This window comes from Primulina tabacum, chromosome 2 (assembly GCF_025594145.1).
Source record: "Primulina tabacum isolate GXHZ01 chromosome 2, ASM2559414v2, whole genome shotgun sequence".
In the NCBI taxonomy this organism is placed as follows: Eukaryota; Viridiplantae; Streptophyta; class Magnoliopsida; order Lamiales; family Gesneriaceae; genus Primulina; species Primulina tabacum.
The window spans coordinates 5,104,584-5,125,833 of record NC_134551.1 but is presented as its reverse complement, the minus strand read 5'-3'; the positions used below and the strand labels follow the sequence as shown (position 1 = coordinate 5,125,833).

At 31.3% G+C, this 21,250-nt stretch overlaps 2 protein-coding genes and 1 pseudogene across 2 annotated transcripts; 1 reads left to right on the top strand and 2 right to left on the bottom strand.

Annotated features, from left to right (window-relative positions):
* Positions 1-2,148: 2,148 nt before the first annotated feature.
* LOC142527191 (caffeoylshikimate esterase-like) lies at positions 2,149-4,699 on the top strand. Its single transcript, XM_075631930.1, has 8 exons — positions 2,149-2,344; positions 2,452-2,484; positions 2,599-2,725; positions 2,830-2,976; positions 3,370-3,500; positions 3,714-3,851; positions 3,946-4,044; positions 4,237-4,699. Exons 1-8 carry the CDS (start codon positions 2,342-2,344, stop codon positions 4,510-4,512), a joined length of 954 nt encoding a protein of 317 aa, XP_075488045.1. The 5' UTR covers positions 2,149-2,341; the 3' UTR covers positions 4,513-4,699.
* Positions 4,700-5,050: 351 nt separating this feature from the next.
* On the bottom strand, positions 5,051-7,462 carry LOC142527186 (beta-fructofuranosidase, insoluble isoenzyme 1-like). The gene is made up of 6 exons (XM_075631921.1): positions 7,319-7,462; positions 6,342-7,201; positions 6,087-6,245; positions 5,676-5,920; positions 5,473-5,584; positions 5,051-5,385 (listed from the first exon to the last, which is right to left on the bottom strand). The coding sequence occupies exons 2-6, from the start codon at positions 7,194-7,196 to the stop codon at positions 5,200-5,202; spliced, it is 1,557 nt and encodes a 518-aa protein (XP_075488036.1). The 5' UTR covers positions 7,197-7,201; positions 7,319-7,462; the 3' UTR covers positions 5,051-5,199.
* Positions 7,463-14,400: 6,938 nt separating this feature from the next.
* LOC142537322 (uncharacterized) lies at positions 14,401-15,360 on the bottom strand (annotated as a pseudogene).
* Positions 15,361-21,250: the final 5,890 nt, after the last annotated feature.

The window sequence follows — 21,250 nt, the reverse complement described above, 5'->3', positions numbered from 1 at the left end:
TCTACTTTTAAACCAATCCATGAAAAAATATTGATTTTTATATCAGAAGTATTGTTTTTTTTATCTAAATATAGATCGAAATCGACCGGTCTCAAAAAAATAAATCCATTAAACTGTCTCACAGAAAATATATTATTTTCTAATTGGAGATTTCATAAGATTCCTATGGCTTCTTAAATGCGAGGCTTGAATAAGGTTATATCTATATGTAATATTTACATATTTTAAATGGAGCTTGAATTTAAAAATGGAAAAAAGTTAAGTAATGATCAATTAAGTGAAAATTTAATTTAATTTGGCATTGAATTTTTTTAACCAAACGAAATTTAAACAAATAATAATAATAAGAATTTAGCTCGCCAAAGGGTCCCCATTAATTAGGCCAATCGGGACGGGTTATATGTCATACTCAAATGAATAAATGCAGCAAATGGATTAGTAGTTATTCTAAATAGTTTACGTGCTTCGTTTTTTCTTCCCACTTTCTCCACCACATTAGTCACTATTAGGTCAGATTGAAACAAGTTTTCACACCATTAATAATGTTTTAGTATGTTGGTGTTGCAAAATCTTCAAATTGTGAATATCTATCAATTCAACACAGAGTTCAAAGAGATGGATGATATGGATCGATTGAAAAATTGTGTTTGCCAATCACGAATAAATTCACAACCAGTATCTGATTAGTAAAATCTAACTTCAAGTATAGTTGTAGTCATTCATATACACGAACCTCACATGATTTTTTCGGATTTCAGAAGCAAATACAAAAAAAAATAAATTTAATATCATTTACGAATTTTGTGTAAGACGAATGCACAACTTTACACTAGCTATGCCGGTGTCATCAATACCCTCGTCGATATGAGCCTACGTTGGGAAACAACAAGCTTCATGTTAGAACTACGAATTTATATGAATTTTATATATTATTATACGCTTAGAAGTATTTGTTGATATGACCTTTTTCTTAATTGCCCGATCACACTTATTTGTTTTGATATTTATCATTTGACCCTACCAACTTTAATTGCAATAGACTTTTAATTATTATTTTTAATTATGAAATTATCTTTATTTTATTTTAAATCAAATTAATTAATTAAAAAAACTTGTATGAATACACACTGCGTATGTCAGCGTGTACAATATAAACCAAGTGTCAAAAAGCAAGTGGTGCTTATAATTATTGCTGATTTGGACCGGAGAAAGTCAGATACCTTTTGACCGCCACGTGAGTTATTGTGGCGGCTGACAAATTAACACTAAAAATAATCATAACTATAACTAATCAAAGATTCACGTATATTACATATGTTGTTATTATTATTATTTTTAATTTGATTAAATAATATTAAACAATCAACACGAAATTATTTTCAATTTAAAAAAATTGTTCGATTTAAAAGAAAAGTTTTGTTTCGATTTATTCTATGTAAAATATGGAGTGAGTTGAACATGTTTTTAGTATGATAAGAATGATAATTATGAAATTAAATATTTTGGTGTCCTTAAAGTAATTACTCTAAAGATCTCACACTTAATAATATAATATAGAAGTTTGGATAAATAAGTACCAAAGTCTATAATACTGTTCTAAAATATTATAAGTGTATAAATATGTAAAATCTTGTATGAGACAGTCTCACGGGTCGTATTTTGTGAGACGGATCTCTTATTTGGGTCATCCATGAAAAAATATTATTTTTTATGCTAAGAGTATTACTTTTTATCGTGAATATCGATAGAGTTGACCCGTCTCACAGATAAAGATTAGTGAGACCGTCTCACAAGAGACCTACTCGTATAAATAATACACAAGTACCTAAAAATTTAAATTCTAAACTTTCGAGAATCACGAATTAAAATAAAAAAATAGAATAACTTTAACTATATTTAAAGTTTTTTTCCCCCAATAAAGTAAAGAAAAAGAAAAAAAAAAGACATCTACTTGCCAATACAAGTTGAGTGTAGGATGATTTTGAATCTTGAAAATATATTATTTTATAGCACAGTCAATCAAGAAAAGTCCGAGCAATTGAAGAACTAATCCCACAAAAATTCAAACAAGAACGACTGCCCCTTAATACATAAACAGTACGATTAGCCAAACTTGGACGAGTAGTCTCTATAAATAGCTATCCACGTATGACCAATTCTTCATATTCCAATCCAAGCCCTCATCCCCGCATATTCTATCCCACTTACCATTCTAGCAGCAAGGATATAAAATAGAATTCCCCATACATATTTTCTTGATCAAATACTATACAGTTTCTTGGTCAGACTCTTTGATCATCCTTTTAACATCTTGTTCCGATAGTCTATTTTGATCAATCCGATGGTATGAATCTTAATTTCATTTGATTATCACAACCCTTCTTTCCTTTTTTTGATCTTAACCGGTTGTCGAAAATGTCTCGTTTTGATTAAGATTGTTGCTTCTTGCAGGAGAATCAAATGGGCAGTTTCAAATATGAAGAGGTCAACACTGTTATTCAAGTCTTTTTTTTTTCCTTCAAGTTTTCTTATGCACACAGTGTGTGTCTGTGTGTGAATATGCATAGCCTGACTCGAAATTTTGTTCATATTCGACAGGAATTCATCGTGAATTCGCGAGGAATGAAGCTCTTCACGTGCAGATGGTTACCTGCAAACGAAGAACCAAAAGCTCTGATTTTCTTGTGCCATGGATATGCCATGGAGTGCAGCATCTCAATGAGAGGTCAAATATTATCTCAAAACTATATATCCGAATTAGTTCGAAACGAAATTTAATCATATTCAACCCGAAAAGCTGATCGATGGATTTTGATTAATTCGAAACAGGTTGCGCCATTCGATTAGTGAAAGCTGGATACGAGGTTCATGGTATCGATTGCGAAGGCCATGGAAAGTCATCTGGTTTACTGGGATTAATCTCCAATTTCGATGATCTCGTCGATGATCTCTCCGAGCACTTCACAAATATCTCTGGTAAATACAACAATCTTTATTTATTTTCTCAATTTCCCTTCTTGAACATGTTAAAGCTAAATCATAAATTCTGATCGAAAATAGACTTTTTTCTAGTGTTATTATTGGATTCATATTTAAGTTCATTTTTCAGAGGGAAAAAAAAAAATATGATGGGAAACTATCAAGTTCTAGTTGAGCTGTCAATTAAGTTAATTAGGACATTGCTAGTATTTAATTAACTTAACTGTCATTATTGGTGTCCTGAATAAAATTACATTATTATGAGAAGCGAGAAAATATTAAAAATATTAGACGAATCCCTTGATGAGTGGGGGCCAAGCATATGCTTATTTGACTAATTAATCATAATTAATTGTTTAACTATTTTTTTGATTAAATTATGAATTGCAGAAAGAAAAGAGAACAGGAAAAAGATGAGAATATTAATGGGAGAATCAATGGGAGGGGCCATGGTTCTACGTTTACACAGGAAAAAGCCTGATTATTGGGATGGTGGCATCCTCATTGCACCAATGTGTAAGGTTTGTGTCACCGTTTCATTGCACGCATTACAAAATATCTACTCCAGAAAAATTGTAACAAAGTTTTAGAAAATAAAGGGTACAACATGATTATTTTATTGCACAATTATTGGAGTTTAGAATCATATTATTCGGGTTCATAATTGGTACTGTTGCGTTATGTTTAAGCAAAAAAAGCAAATCATGATGATTAAAGTTTGATGATTTGCGCAGATTGCGGATGAAATGAGGCCAAGCCCATTGGTTATCAAAGTATTGTCTTCGTTGGCCAGAATAATCCCCACTTGGAAAATCACCCCAACTCCAGACATTGTCGATGCTGCCTTTAGGGACCCCCAAGTCGTAAAAGAGGTCAAATTCCACTTCCCAGCTAATTTATTATTAAATTTATATATATATATATATAAATATATATAAATTTATAAATATAAAAATTTGGTAACAGGTTAGGTCTAACCCATACACGTACAAAGGCCGACCACGTTTACAAACTAGCTACCAACTATTTACAGTCAGTACGGATTTGGAGAGAAGACTCGATGAGGTGGGTACCTTTGTTCTTTGATATTGCTTATATATTTATATTACCATTTATTTCTTTTAATTTTTTTTTTTGGTGAGTAATGAGTAGTATTTTGCCATTTTTGATTTAATTTCATGACCAAAAAAGAAAAGAAAAGAAGAAGAAGCTGTATTTAGATGTTGAAAACGAATACTTTTTTCTTGATTGAAACAGGTTTCTTTGTCATTCCTTGTTCTACATGGAGAAGAGGATAAAGTGACGGATCCATCTGTGAGCAAACTCTTGTACGAGTCGGCTCGATCTTCGGACAAGACATTCAAGTTGTATCCGGGCATGTGGCATTCTTTGTCCTACGGTGAATTGCCGGAGAATCTTGATATTGTCTTCTCCGACATTATCAAGTGGTTGGACGACAAATTTTTCGCTCTATTTGAAGAGCAACAGAAGTTTGCTAATGATCGTAATGCACTCGAGCTCAAACACGATTGAATATTTGGAGAGTCTCATACAGATCGTTACACGTACAATGATATCGGAGATAGTCATATAGATCGTTACACGTATAATGATAAAAAGTTTGCTTGATTTTTATATTTAATGTTTACACGAGGTATGTGGTATACTGTTCATATTGTAATGCGAGTGTTTTGTTTTTTGTTCAGTTGGGTTTTTTTTTCTTAATTACTCTGTATCAATTTTGAGTCTGCGTGCATTCCATTACAAAAAATTAAGTGTTTTCCTACTGGGTAACACATTAAAGTAGTCCACGAACTAAAAAAATTAAAAATTAGATTAATATTTGGTTGGACCCCCATCGGGTTACCCACCCGCCAACCAATTTAAGTTGGTTAAGTTGAAATTTTTCCAACCTATTTAAAGACGGGCTTACACGGGCTGGCCGCGAGCTTAGGCCAGCCAGTCTGCAGCAGGCTCGGGTTGCCCCACTGGTTGAGAGATTCTTATATATATATAAGGGACTAGTGAAACTCGTGGAGGTTTAAAAACCGAACCAATCCGACTTCGCTAATGACCAGAAACAAGATAAATTTCGTTCTAGACTTATTCATTATTCTGTACAAGAGGTCCGAAATTTAAAAGAAAGTTAAAACCAAAGGAAAAATAGAAAGAAGCTATAATAGAACCAGTCTTGCTCTATTCAAATAATTAGTTCATCTCTCAGTGATTCATACGGAGAGGCTTGCTCATGCTCCAGGCATTCAGACTGTCGATTTTGACGGGTTCGGTGCCATTGTTGAACACAAACAAGTGTGCATTGCTGTATATTGCTAGAGTTGGATAAACCCTTGATGTAATGCAAGTCTTCCCTCCAGCCCCGAAGCTCTCCACCACAGAGTTATCAATCTAAAGAAATAACAAAGATCAATACATTGATGAAAATTGAAAAGAAATGGTTAAATTCACCAACCAATGTATATATTATATTCATACCAAACTCCTGAGGGAAATCTTCTTCTCTGTCAGGTCCACGTCTACAAATCCTGCAAATGAAGGTCGGTATGCATTTGACCCAGTTTTTGACGTACCTTTCTGTAAGGTAGACCTATGCAACAAGATAATGGAGGAAAAAATTAGTGAGCAGGTAGCTAAAAACTTGGTGGATCTACACAGAAATCTAAGCATGAGAATGTAACCTTGATGCATCAGAGCACAAGAGAACTAGTTGCTTGTCTTGAGCCTTGAAAACTCGGAAGAAGACGGGTGTGTACTCTTCTAAGTTTTCAGAAGCCAAGGTGACGAGACCAAATGGTCCTAATCCACCTTCAACAGTGGAATCCTTTTGACTACAAAGTTTTTGTGCATCATATCTATCCCAGTTTGGATCGAATGGCTCCGCCTTCTCCAGGCTATCGAATGAAAAGCTCACTTCAACATCAGCCTGCCATTTTCATTCGAACGATGCAAAATTAGTCTAGATTGTCATTGAATGAAAAACTTTTTTCTTTTATCCTATAATTTACAGTAAGTTGGACTATTGTTGGATATAAATGTGGTAAGAACATGATTTTTGCTTCTTTTTTTGGCCATCTATGGGAAAAGGGCACCTGCTCGGCTGTTATTCCTTTTATTTCAACCATCTGCCCTTTCACGAGTTCCTTGTTGCTCAATTTCACCTGATCTCTTCTCAGAGTCTCAAGTTCTTCAACAGGCCATTGAAGCAATTGCTTCCCATTGGGATCCATCACTATTGTACGAGGGATAAGCTAAAACCATAGCAGAAAAGAATGAGGTTCATTTAACTATTTATGAAAAGCAAGAAAGATAAGGTATTAATGCTTTAGATAGAGGTATAATAATACCTGGATTCCTGCCCAACCCTTCTTCACATCGTTGTCAGTAGTATCGGACTCGTTAGCCCAACCCCACAAGATTCGTCTGTTTTTGCTTGGGTCAAAAAACGATTTCGAGGCGTAAAAGTTGCCATAATCATACCTTAATCCGTTCCATCCATCGATCATATTTTCATCCGGAATATACCTATCCCTCTTAGTGTCATACGTACCAAGGGTATAATACTCATATCTAGTAACATCAAGGCTGACCTTCATGACATGCTTAACATCAGACCCCAGAGAAGAAGTGTCCAATCCGTTTTTGCCTGAAACCGAAACCGGATAAAAATCTGGGCATTCCCAGTTCCCAGTTCCGGCGGAGGTATGCAATGCATGCTTTGCCTTGACCCAATGCACAAAGTCCCTACTCCTATACAAAAACGCTATCCCTCTACGCTTCCTCCTGCCGCCTAAAGATATCCTCCAATGCCCGTCTTGGCCCAACCAAGCCGTCGTCGGGTCACGGAATGCTGTCTTGTTAACATACTCATCTGCCACCACCAAAGGATTGTTGTCAGGTTTGATCCATTCACGTAGATACGGGTCGGACAAATTGGCAGGGACTGCATAGTTTTGGACTTGTGTGTTGTTCTTGTCAATGATTCCGGTGTATAGAATAACGGGTTTGTTTCCGGGTAGGATGGTGGCGGATCCGGACCAACAACCATATTGGTCGAACGGCTTTGACGGGTAGATTGCATGCTCTACTTTCTTCCAGTTGATCAAGTCCTCTGAGACTGAATGAGCCCAGACAATATTGCCCCAAACAGCACCTTTGGGGTTGTACTGATAAAATAGGTGATATATCCCATTATAATACATCGGTCCTATAGTTACCATATCACAACAAATAATATCAAGTGTTAGAATAAAAAAAATGTTACAAGTTGGAATAGATTTAGGGTACAAGAATCAATATTGTAGGAAAAACAGAGAGTACTCACCATTTGGATCTTAGCGTTGATTCATTGTGTCATCCACAAAAGCACACGGACAAATAAACATATGAATTCATTAGTCAAAAAGAACCAAGAAACATCAGAATCTTACATAATATTTGATGCATATATAAACATAAACGTTATACCAAAGTACTTTCCAATTTTACCCCGACACCAGGTTACAAAACTCAGCCCTCTCCTCCCTCCACACACGTTTCAAACAGAAAACCATCCACCTCAATTAGTAAATGCACAAGTAGCAATAATAATGATAAAATATTCATATTAAAATTATGTATAACAAATAATGCATAAAAATACATATATTACATCTGTAACATAAACATATAAAATCTCATATATTATATGTCACACAATGCGTGTGTAAAGAAAATTATGTACATAATATAATATACAACTTTGTGAAAAAATTGAATAGAGAGGTTAACGACGAAATCTACAGTTGACTTTGACTAAGCAAGATGTCGATATTACAGCTTTAAATTCTTGTACGTTATTGCCATGTAAAAGTATTAATTAAATCTAAATAGAATATAATATATATCAACAAAAAATTCATCAATCTTTTCAAAGTCATCTAACGAAAGGAACCATGACACCGACGTGGTCCAAAGTAGACAAGGAAAAAAAGAAAAAAAAAAGCATATTACTTTTTTCGACTAAATTATATTTAACTGAAATCTAGAATTTATAAAAATATATTAATTAAACTCTTTAATTGTTTTATAGAGATGTTTTCTTTAAACAAGATATAATATTACTATCGATGAATTTGTTACAATCCCTCGCTCGTTAATAATTTTAAAAATCAGATTTCTTTAGACATTTTATACATGCAACGCGTGCACAGAACATCGGCAAAATGACGTCAATGGTCACCCACCCGGGCTTTATCCCAGGTGGCCTAATTATTTTTTAAAAAAATTATACATTAAATTTAGAAGATTTTGAATTTGATATTGGTTCGATAACTTAATTTAAAATATTAAAAGATTTCAAAACATGTCATGAATTCTTTGACAAATTGCATATGATATTTAGGAATTAATCATCTCTCTATGCGAAACAAACATCTGATAATTGATCTATCATTACATTAACAGCCTTTTGAAACAGCACATAATGTCTCAGCCAACCGGGAAACAAAAGAAATTGACAAACTTGGCCTCCGAGTGGCCAATCCCGGAAACAAACAAATTATTAAAAATCTTAAATATCATATCCATATGTACATAATAATACATAAAACAGCAAGTTTTTCTTTCTTTTTGAAAAAATATATCAAAAGTAAACCAAGTTTCTCGTAAAGAAATATGTTTTTGAATTTATCGTTTTCACTATTACTGCACTGCCACAGATTATCCTTTTTTTTCCCGTTCATCCTCGTGAGACAACAGATCATGAAAATAAATATACAGATTTAAAATATAAAAAATTCCATAAGATTTACCGTTGATCCAATGCTTCTTGGGCTGGAAATGGTATCCGGTTCTGTGAACTTTCCTCACATTAATAGCAGGAAGGGACTGTAAATGACTGTAAACTTTATGCGAGGCTTCGACGCCATTGTTGTTGAATAACGTTAAAGAACACAGCAAAAAAATCGGCAGAGCCCACAAAATTTTACTGCCCGAGGAATCCATTGGATTGGGCAGAAACAGAAGAAGAGATAAATGTTTTTAATCTGTTGTTGTTGGGAGAACAAATTTATAGGGGAGATGGGAGGAGGAAGGGTGCCGTATTTATAGGGATGAAAATCAGATAGGATTGGTTAAATTCTGTGAATAAGAAAAGTCAAAAGTGTGTGAATTATGTTTACTTTGATAATTTGGATTAACCGTCAGGTTGGATTCCCGAAATTAATTGATTATTTTATTTAATTATTCACAAAAAATATTTTGTATTCTTTCGTCGTTTTGGATTGTTTCTACTTTCTAGATGGATGGATAAATAAATAAATATATATATATACTATCTATACTTCTATACTATTCTATACTATATTATTAAATATGAGAACATGATAATAAGTACCTAAAGAGGACACCAACTTTTTCTTTCAATTTTACCCTTATATGACACTAATATTACACTTTTGTTTTTTGATTTTTTTTTTCAATTTCAGCACACAATCTTTCAATTTTACTTTTATATGATACTAATATTATACTTTAATTTTTTGTTTTTTTTTTCAATTTCAACACACACTTTTATTTTTATTTATTTTTATTTCAATAATTCAGATATCAATTTAGTCCCTCCATAATTTGTCAAATTTCACTTTAGTCAATCGATAATAATAAAAAAGATTGTACACACAAGTATCGCGTGTGCAGAGTAACTAGTATATATATATATATGTTTAATCGTAAAAATAGTGATAATAATATAAAAATCAGGAGGAATTTTCTAAGGAATAAATTTGAACTACTGAAGTATAAATATTAGGAAATAATTTGGGCGAGCATGGTTGGTTTGGGTTTATTTTTAGTCGATCATTTGAATTGATTTTAAAATTAATCAAATCGAACAATTATTTGATAAATATATAAAGTTTTAATTATATATTATTTGATTTTTAGTTTATATCATATCTTTAGCTAGTTTAATTTAATACACGTGTACATGATATCGATTTACTAACAATCAAATTTTTTTAATTTGAAAAGAGTTATAATTTTAAATTATTCGTCTAAACCAAACTAAATTGAAACAAAGCAAAATCTAGATCATGTTTTTAATTATTAGCGGTTTGATTTGGGTTCAAACTTCGCGAAACGGATATGTTTGTTCACGCAAATTTAACGATTTGAAAATAGTAATACAAACCATGACGGATATAAGAGTACACTTATATATAACATGTTGTTCATACGTGGTTTTCTCCGACGTGGTATTGAGTAACGATCAACTTTTATTTTAACAAAAAATCTGTTTTGTAATTTTTAGTCTTATCTTATTATTATTTTAGAATCGTGAAGAATTATAGTTGGAAAAAAAGTTATTTTGTTCAATCTTTTGTATATTATATGGGAAAAAATTTATTTCGTTCAATCTTCAAATTCAAATTTGCCACAAGTTGAAATCAGTAAAATCACCTTAATTCTGATTTAAATTTTATAAAACCTCATCTACTCTCACATCAACCAAATTAAATTCAGACTGGCCACGTACGAAACACTGAATTAATTGTTTTTGAAAATTCAATCTATCAAAATAGTTAATTAATATCTGGAAAGATATTTCTAATTATTAATAAAATAAGTCGTAAAAGAATGAAAAACAAATAAAATAGAAAAAATTCATATCACTGACTTTAGGGGTGGGACCGTTACAACTAATTACGGAAAAACTGCATTTTTTTTTTAGTTTTTTAGATTTTTTTTTTTGAAAAATAATAAAATAAATCTATTCTTCTATTCTATTTTATTAAGTTCGATGACATGATAGTAACTAACTAATAAAGACACTAACTTTACCTTTATACGATATTAATATTACACTTTTGTTTTTTTTTTTTTGTTTTTGTTTTTGTTTTTTAAATTTCAACACATACTTTTATTTTTTTTATTTAAAAAATTCAAATATCAATTTAGTCCCTCCATAATTTGTCAAATTTCACTTTAGTCTATCGATAATAATAAAAAATAATGTACACACGCGCGTGTGCAGAATAACTAGTATAGATAAAGGAAGGAAGGAAGGGTCACCCCACAAACATTAATTATTATCTAAATAAACATAAATTAACTTCTTCTACTGTAATTTCTCTCGCTCACGGAACTTGAAAATGTATGAAAATAGTCAAATACAACTAAACAAATTTAATTTAAACTAAAATAGAGGTTTTATATTTAAAAAAATTAGATCAATTAATAAAATATATTTAATGCTATGAAGCTAGAAAAATTAAAGTTATATAAATAATTTTTAAATATGTATGGTTGTTTTTGAGAAATAATTACATTTATGAATTATAAAACTGACATGAAAATAAAATTTTGGTGTAACAATAATTACCTTTAAATAGTATAAGAACAAATTTATTCAAAATAATTAAATCAAGCGAACTGTTAATTATTACACTCAGTCAAAGTTAAGTCGTCAAACGTACGAATGTAGAATATTCAATTTTTTCTACACAGATTTTTTTTTTTGGTCAGAAAAGGTAAGGAAATTCTCTAAAAATCATACGGAATTTGAGAAAATATAATTTGATGCTAAAAAAAAAGTGATGATTAATTAATTAATTTTAATATTTAGCAAACAAATCAACTTTCGCTTTCAAGTGGTTATATTATATAGAAGACGATCAGATGAAATCTGAATTTTTGAATATTGTAGTGTGATTGGGTTAGACTCTTCAAATTAATCATGACTTGTACGTAAATTCCACAAATTATATACATTTTAATTTCAAATTTCTATTGTTACAATTAAATACTTGAATATATCGAATTTATCTTTGAAGAAAATTAAAATATCAAAATAATTTTTATCTTCGGTATTGATTAGGTTAGACAAACATCCACTCTTTTAATTATGCTAGAATCTCTCTCGGACGAATATCACACACATGGTTTATTTAGTGTTGTTTACCTCAATAGCTTGGTTTGCAGGACTGTAGCATTAGATCATGAGCTTTACCCGAGCACCAATGATTAAAAACTACGGTTGAATCTTTATTTAACTAGAATCTAAAACTCGTAACATTTGAGACATCAAATTATTTTATCATCAAATCAAAAGTTCTGATTTTCAATCCGTAATGATATTTCATGCATTGCGAGAATAATTTTGGGACGATATCTTTATGTCGAAATAATTTATTTATCATTTCACATGACATCCATGTCGAATTATTATTTTTACCTAATGTATGTTAGTGGATTTACACACATCGAATAACTTTAGTACATTATAAGCGTGACACGCCCAAAAATATGCAAGTGCCCATCTTAGGATATTCCCTATCAAACTTTAATGTTCCATTATATATATTATTTCTATTTTGGATGATCCCACTACAAGAATTATATTACTATGGGAAAGTACGAACAACCATCACCATTGTCACAAAACCAACATTCTAAATGGATTTTTTATTGGTTTCCCTTCTAGGAAATGCTGAAAATTGGCAAATATTAAAACTTAAAAGTTTGGCATTTATATATATAGCAAATTTGTTGGATCCACTCTTTTCTATGCATTCCACCTTTCTTGTGCTAATTCATGGCTTTGTGCGTGTCATCCTTGTGTCAGGACACACACACACATATATGGTTGTATTTGGGTTGTGTAAGAGCAAACGTTTGTTGTTTTATCAAAAGTTATAGTAAGTGGTAATGATTCAAGTCAAATAATTTGAACCGCACAACAACTCAAGCACTATATTCTGATTGCTCTAATCAACATAGACAATTATAAAAACCACGAAAAAGGTTTCTTTTGCTATATTCAGAACGTATGGTACAATACTTTTTCTTGCATAGAATAAATAGATATTTGAAAAAATTAATTAAAAAAGACCTTTATCGAATTATTCGAAATAAATAAGATCAAATAGTGAAAAATGGTTCAATAAAATCTGGGTTACTAATTTGAATGAAAATATGAAAGATCCAATAGAAGCTAGTGAAAGTGTACTATGTTTATCTGCAAAGTGCCCTCTTTTTGTCCAAATTATGCGCTGCTTTTTATATGCTTTTTGGCAGCTCACGTGTTTTGCTTTGGTTGCTTTAAGTTGGAAGAAAGTGTATTTACTGATTTATTTTTTCCTTAAAAAAATAATAATAAGTTCGGTTTCGTACAGTTGACGATTAGCCCGATTATTATGAAAATATATGCGCAGGGAGTGGTCATTGGTGGCCACCGCCCCGTTCGAATATTTTAAAGGGTTTCCGGAGGGGTAGGTGGCATTTATATATATTAGTTATTTTGCACACGCTATGCTATGCGTGTGTGTATAATTTTTTTATCATTATCGATGGACTAAAGTGAAATTTGATAAATTATGGAGGGACTAAATTGATATTTGAATTGTCGAAATAAAAAAAGTGTGTTGAAATTGAAAACAAAAAACAAAAAATAAAATTGTAATATTAGTATCATATAAGAGTAAAATTGGAAGATTGTATGTTGAAATTGAAAAAAAAAACAAAAAACAACAGTGTAATATTAATATCATATAAGGATAAAATTGAAAGAAAAAGATGATGTCTTTTCTAGGTAGTTATTATCATGTCCTCACACTTAATAATATAGTATAAATAGTATATATATATATGTATATATATATATAAAATGAAATGAAATTAAAAAAAAAATTATTTTTAACTTTCGTTTTGATTTTTTTTAAAATATCAAATCCCTAATGGTAACTTATTAGAATTTAAAAAATTCAAATCCCGAATCCTAAATCATTTTTTTTGCTTGCCTTTCTATTATCTAACTTAATATTATTTTGAATTTTAGCTCACCGATGTTCTAGACTGTCATCGTTATTATAGTAGGACTCTTCTGAATTTTTATCCATGAGATATATGAGTGGGGTGTATTCAATGTAGAGATTTAATGACTTTCAATTACTTTTTTTAAATGATAGATTTCCATGGATTCGGTAGATTTTTATTGACTTTTGTAGAATCTCATAGATTTGTAAACAGAATTTCATGGACTTTTGTAGACTTTTTGCAAGATTTTGATAGATATTTGTAGACTTTTGTAGACTTTTGTAAAAAAAATTACAATTCAATTTAACAAAATCAAAATTTCCATATATATTATTTCTTCGAACTAGTAATTATTTAACATAAATAATATATTCACTTTGAAATAAATTTACTTATTTAAAAAGTAAATATATTTAATATATGAAAAAAATCACAATTCAATTTAACAAAATTAAAATTTCAATCACCGTGTCTATTCAACATGAATAAATAATTAATCAATAAAATTTTATTTTATAAGCATATATAAATAAATTTAATCAATATAGATAAATAGCTAATCAAAACATTATGAAATTTGATAAATTATAAGCAGTTTTTTATGAAAAAAAATCTAAGGTTCGTTATTGTGAATATGATCAACGTCACTCCACATTCTGTTTGCTATAGTATCTCTCCATGCATTTGCATTTGCTCGTTGTTGTTCTTCAGTGCCAAATATTTGATCAAAGTTGTTATCCTCGTAAATTTGTTCTGATGAAGGTTGTGGAACTTCATTCTCTGGTTCAACTGGAAATCCATCAGACCGACACTCCTTTCGAAGAAAATTGTGCAATCCGGCACAAGCCAATACAAGCTCCGCCTGTGTTGTATATGGAAATGGAGGAACAGTTTTGAATATTTTGAACCGCGATTTAAATATACCGAATATCCTTTCAATGACGTTTCTCAAAGAGGCATGACGAAGATTGAACAACTCTTTTCATCTTCAGGGTGACGACCTTGGCCAGTGAATTCTTGGAGATGATAACGAACACCTCTAAAAGGAGCCAAGAATTGACGTCTATTTGCATATCCACAATCCACTAAAAAAAATTTACCTATCGAACATTATTTGTAAAATCAAGTAACCAATGAATAAAATATATAATCTTGAAAAATTACAAAAATTTTAGATGTATAGCATATAGAACAAAAAACATACATTGTGGCACTTTAAGCCCGTTATTTCTTGATAAAGCATCTGCCAATATGATTGAATCATGAGCAGATCCCTCCCACCCACTAAGCACATAAATAAATTCTAAATCAAAGTTACAAGCTGCTAAAACATTTTGAGAAATTGTCCCGTGACGATTACGATAACTGTTAGTATCATGCCCAAACACTATTGCTGGAATATGAGTGCCATCAATAGCCCCAATGCAATCCTACAATAAGAAAAAGATAATAAAAATTGTGGTACTTATAATAATAACAACTAAAAAGAATTTAATCACTTACTTTAAAATAAGAATAAAATCTTGTACTCTCTCTTATTTTTTCTGGAACTCCAGATCTAGGTTTGACCATCATATCTGCTGCAATTCTATTCAATGCTCTCAACACTTTGTTGAAGTTTTGGCTAGTATTGTATTGTGATCGACCAAATATTTTACGAATCAAGCAATATCGAGTATTTTGACTAACAACAAGTAAAAACATGGCAATCATTTCTTCAATACAAATATATCTTGTATCTTGCAATAGGTGTTTTTTCTCTAAAGATGTTGCACAATTTTAAAAATACGTCAGGGTACATTCTATAAATTTCTCGAAAGTTTGTTGGATCCTCTTTTAATATTTTATGGATATAATCGTATCCACTTGAAGTTATTGGTCGTCTATTTAAGGGACGGACACGTTCGTCATTCATGGTAGTTATATGCTTAGTTAGCACATAGAGAATCCAAAGAATTTCCCTCAACAAATACCTAAAAATTTCATGTAATTTTTCTTCGAATTCCTCTTCTTCCATTTGATCTTCTACATCATGTACGTTGATATATGACATTTTAATGAACCACCTGATATCAGACAAGGAATTAGAATAAAATAAGTCTATGAATTTATTGAACATCATTCCATGTAAAACTCAAAATTTATATAAATAATCCAAAAATCCACAATCAGAAAACAAATAAAATGAATATGTCCAGAAATTAAATCACAATATAACTCATTATTGATCATGTCCCTAAAAATACTCATTCATTTAATTTATAGTCTATCCATCCCGAACGCTCTTCAATTGTCATTTTCAAGAAATCAATCTTCTTTGATCTGGTGTTAAGTAAATCAAGCACTTTGTATCGAGTACGATTATCCAAATTTGGGACCTCTTTGATAGCATCCCAACAAGTATCACCTGCATTCCCTATTAATTCTATCTTAGAAACTAGCTTCTCAAGAGTGTGAGATATTTCACATATATAATTTGGGTCTGTATTCTTGAATGTGCTTGATTTTGCATCAAACTCAGTCCTATCTCGTTTTTTTGTAGTTGGTGGAACCTCTGAACTTATGGGCTGAGGGGATAATGGTAAAGCAGAGTCCTCAAAAAATGGAAGCTGGTGTGAAGATTTTTGTTTGTCACTTTGCACGAATTCACCGCTATCATAATCAAAGACATAATAATCTAATAAATTAGTTTCCCTATTTTCTTCTATAACAAATGTTCTTGCATCAGTATCATCTCCTAGTCCAATTGAGTATTTTCCAGTAGCAGTTCCAGTCCCGACCGCAATTCTCAAATCTTCATAATCCTCAAAAGTGTCTGTCTGATAATGTTCATGTTTAGGATGAGACTGGTAAAGAACAAAAAACAACAATTGTTAAAACTAGTTATAATTCTAATTATAAATTTATTATTTTAACTCAAAGACTTTTACCTTGAAATAATCCTCCCATACTTCATCTTTAGCAGTGAATTTCTTTGTCACGGAATCCCATCCAAAACCAGAGTTATGACGTATAAGCTTACAATAATTGTTGTATCGTTGTTTGAACCACTTTAAACGACTTTGATATTGTGTAATAGTCTTTTCACATCCAAGTTTTTCGTTTAGAGCATGAAGTATTTTTTTCTCCACAGTTTTCTTGTTAAATACTCCATTCTTATCACGCCATCCTCGCATTGCGGCATCAACCATGATTTTTAGCAATTAATTACTCTCTTCAGTCGTCCACACATTATATTTTGCTTGTGAATCTTCCATTGTAAGTATTATTTGAGTATGCATAAGATATAAAATATATGGTGATAAGAAGCAAACAAGCACATACATTTTACTAGATATTGACCAAAATAAGTAAAAAGATAAAAGACAATGATAAAGTGTGATACAAACAATCAAACAATAAGGACTAACAAGTTCAATGGAATTCTATTTCATAAAAGAAATAAAAGAAAAAGAATAAAGAAACGCCTTCAAGTTCAAGTTTTTATATACTCACAACAAATTTAACAAAAACAAAAAAAAAATACAAAAAGCCTAAATGAAAGAATTTACCAAAAAAAATTAGTAGGCTCGTGAATTGGTCTATTTACAGTAAAAATAGCTTTCTTTTTTTTTTTCTTTTCTTTTTCCCATGGTAATTTTACTTAATTTTATTTATTTGGCCTTTTGGTGATCCTAACCTATAAGATGAAAATATGAAATCTTTACACTGTCGCTTTGCGCTAAGCACACTGTGTTTGGCAAATAAATATATTATCTCAACTGCTATTCAAAATAATTGTGCTACTTTCTCAATTATAACTAATTTTGACGAAAGCTATTCTTTTCCTTATGAAATTGTTGAAATATTATTAAAATTATTGAATTAAAAATGGTAGCTTAATTTTAATTTATCTAGCAATATAATTGATACGATATGATTTGGTTTGAATTTGTATCTAAAACTAACAAAACATTAGTTGAACACCCCTAGATTAGATGTATGTAAGTATTTTATGAAAAGAACTGTAACATATGAATTGCTATAACAGATACCAACGACCAGAAAGCTTCTCAAGTGTTCTTTCAAATGTCGACATCTTTTTTTCTCTCAGAATCGTGGAAAATCCATCAACTCACCATGATTTGAATATATAGAAATCATAATATATTTTTTTATCAAATCAATAACGATTCAAGAAAAGATTCATACCTTTGAAATTTGGAGAAACCTCGATTTGTCTTTAAAGAGGAGAAAACACCGTCTTTTGAGTGAGAAAGAGAGATATATTGGTGAGAATGAGAAAATGCCGTCTTTTTATTCTATTAAAAGTCTACCAAAATCTCTAGGGTGAGTAGAAGACAATTTTTGAGTTTTTATAGTTGTACCTAGAGTTTTAAGGTTTGTACATAGAGAATTATATTAAAATCATTGTAAATCTATGGAAAAATATTGGATACCTATAGATTTTTGTAGATTTTTAAAAAGTCAAGTTTGAATACCACTATACTTTTCATGACTCTAGAAAAATCTAATTTGGATACCACAAAACTTTTATAGAGTTTATAAAAGTCTATGTTCAATACCTCTAGACTTTTAAACTCTACAAAAGTCAATAAAAGTAATTAAATTTCCAAGGTTGAATACACCCCCTAAACTATGTCCATATTTACAATAATTAGTAATATTTTCGCATAAAAATAATACATTTTCATGAGTAACTCAAATAGGAGATCTGTCGTATAAAATCGATTCAGGGAGAGCATCTCACAAATTTTTTTATGCTAGTAGTTATCTTATCCAAGAAAATTCTATATTACTATTGTGTTGCATTTACAATCATTAGTTTGTAAATGTTTCACTGTTATCTACCTTCAATTTTATTTTTTTTACGAGTTTATACAATTTTATATATATCACATACAACTATGTTTCGATAATCGTTTCACTGTTTGTCTATTTTCATCATAATTTGAGGCATTTTTTTTCAGATATGCAAGTGATTCTGCATTTTTTATTTCAACAATCATGTCATTTGGTTATGTTCTAGAGACGTTGCGATATAAATTATTGATAATATATTACAGATTCATATGATCAAATTGATTTTAATGTCACTACCTTCCATCGTTTCAGTTTGTCTGATTTTGGGTGTAGGCTTCATACACAAAATATGGATCCATATGATAATGCACGATTGGTAGAGGAGATGAAATTGACACACTGAGAGAAGAAAACGGGAAACCTCCCGGACATTTTCACCGTATTTCCAAGATGTTTAGATTCGATTTAATAGGGATGTAAACGATCTAAACCAAACCAAATAATATCAGTCTTGAGTTTGGCTCGTTTAAGATTGTTTGAGGCTCGAGCTTTTATTATCAGGCTCGAGCTTGGTTTGTCTTGAAATTACCAAGCTCGGGAAAAGCTCGAGCTTGGCTAATTAAAAGCTCGTTTAGCATGTTAATCAAGTCAGGCTCGAGCTTGATTAATTTATAGCTCGTTTAGCATGTTTAACAAGCTTCGCTTGAGCTCGGCTCGTTTTCGAGCTCGTAAAGCATATAATTGAGCTCGAATTTGAACTTGATTCGAGCTTGTTAAAAATTAAATATATCTACAAACTAATTTTAAAGCAGACATAAAAATGTAAATTCATTCATACATAACCAAAACGACACAAATGAGAGTTAAAAAAACATAAATCAATATATTATTGAACATTCCAAAATAATACATCTAGAATATTCATCATACACTGATATCACTATATAAATAACAATGAAATAATTTCACCCATTTAATACTTCAACTAAGTATGGTGAGAAAGTAGGGAGGACGTCAGAAAATCCATTAAAATCAGGAATTACAAAATCATCTCCAATAACAACTAGTCAAGTATCCTGTAAAGTTCATAATAACATTAGTACTAATATTTTTATTTGTCAACTCAACAAATGAGTCAAGCTCAAGATTACGAGCCGAGCTCGAGCTCGCGAGCTTATTATCAAACATGTTTGCGAGCTCACGAGCCGAATATCTTTAGGCTTGAGCTTGGTTTGATTAAATTTTCAAGCTCAAAATCGAGTTTGAGCTTGACTTGATATGATTAACAAACGAACTCAAACGAGCTTTTTATCGAACCGAACTTCGAACAGCTCGCGAACGGTTTGGTTCATTTACATCCATAGATTTGAATCAATGTGGCTTTTGGATGATGAATGAAAATTAGTGGTAGAGGAAGGCTGAAATACCGTTCCATGCACAGATCAAAGCTGAGCGAAAGTTTCGAGCATTGCCTAAGCGAATCAAAGCTGAAAGGTCAACATTGAATCAGTTGAAAACAGACGAGTTGGAAGGGCTCTGACATGCTTATATGTGACAAAGGACGACTAATCGAAAGACTCTGCTCCCAGGAAGAATTATAGTGGAAACAACTAAGCATACTGGCTACGTCGGGGTGATCAAAATTCCAAATTTTTTCCTGCTATGACAACCCAACGACGGTAAATGAAACACGATCCATGGATTAGTTTCCTCACATGGTGATCTCTAGAGGATTATTAAAATCCACAAGCACTGCTATCCCGTGTTTTAAAGGCTCGATACTTTAAGCATACGAATAGAATGAACGCTCCAATGGGAAATAACCCCACCTATGTGTGGCGTTCCCTGCTGTGGGGACTAAACTTGTTGGAAACAGAGCTATGATGGCGAGTTGGTGATGGGAAAAAATCAGGGTTTATAAAGATAAACGGCTACCGGAAAGCCAAAGCTTAAGACGGTTTAACGTACAAGTACAAATTGTTAGATCAATTTTTCATAATTTATTTTGTTGTTGATAACGAACAAACGTTACTATTGCGAAAATTATGAGGATCGAGCTGCCCGGTCAGCTATTCAGAATCCACACAACCTTTCGCAAGGCGTAAGGCAACTATTTGGAAACAACACATTGTTTCATGACACGTTTTCATGAAAAGATGCATTGTTTCATGAAGAGTCGCGTCCGTTATGAATCAATATTTTATCTCTATATATATGGTATCATTAGTTCAAGAAAAGTATTCGAATTCATGATAGTCTCCTTCATGAATTTAAAGGAACTACATTGAAAATGAGACCTCTCTCCCCAGATGCACGCATGCAACCACCAACATTATGTACATCACTGCCTCTAGGAACACTACAATTAGAGGTTGATGCATGTATAAATGAGAGATTGAAGAAGTATGATGGGGTGCAGAATTTCGAAACCCACCTTGGCCGTGGGTTGCTGACCTGCCTATATATTTTAAAAAAACTATAAAACATAAAGAAAAATATTAATTAAATAGTTAATGACAATATTTAATAGCATTACAAAAGAGAGCACATAAAATACAATTTGGAAAAAAAAAACTAAACAAATTTATGATAATCATAATTAAATATTCATCAAACATTAAATTTATCATCTTTTGTTCAATCACTTCTCTTTTCATTT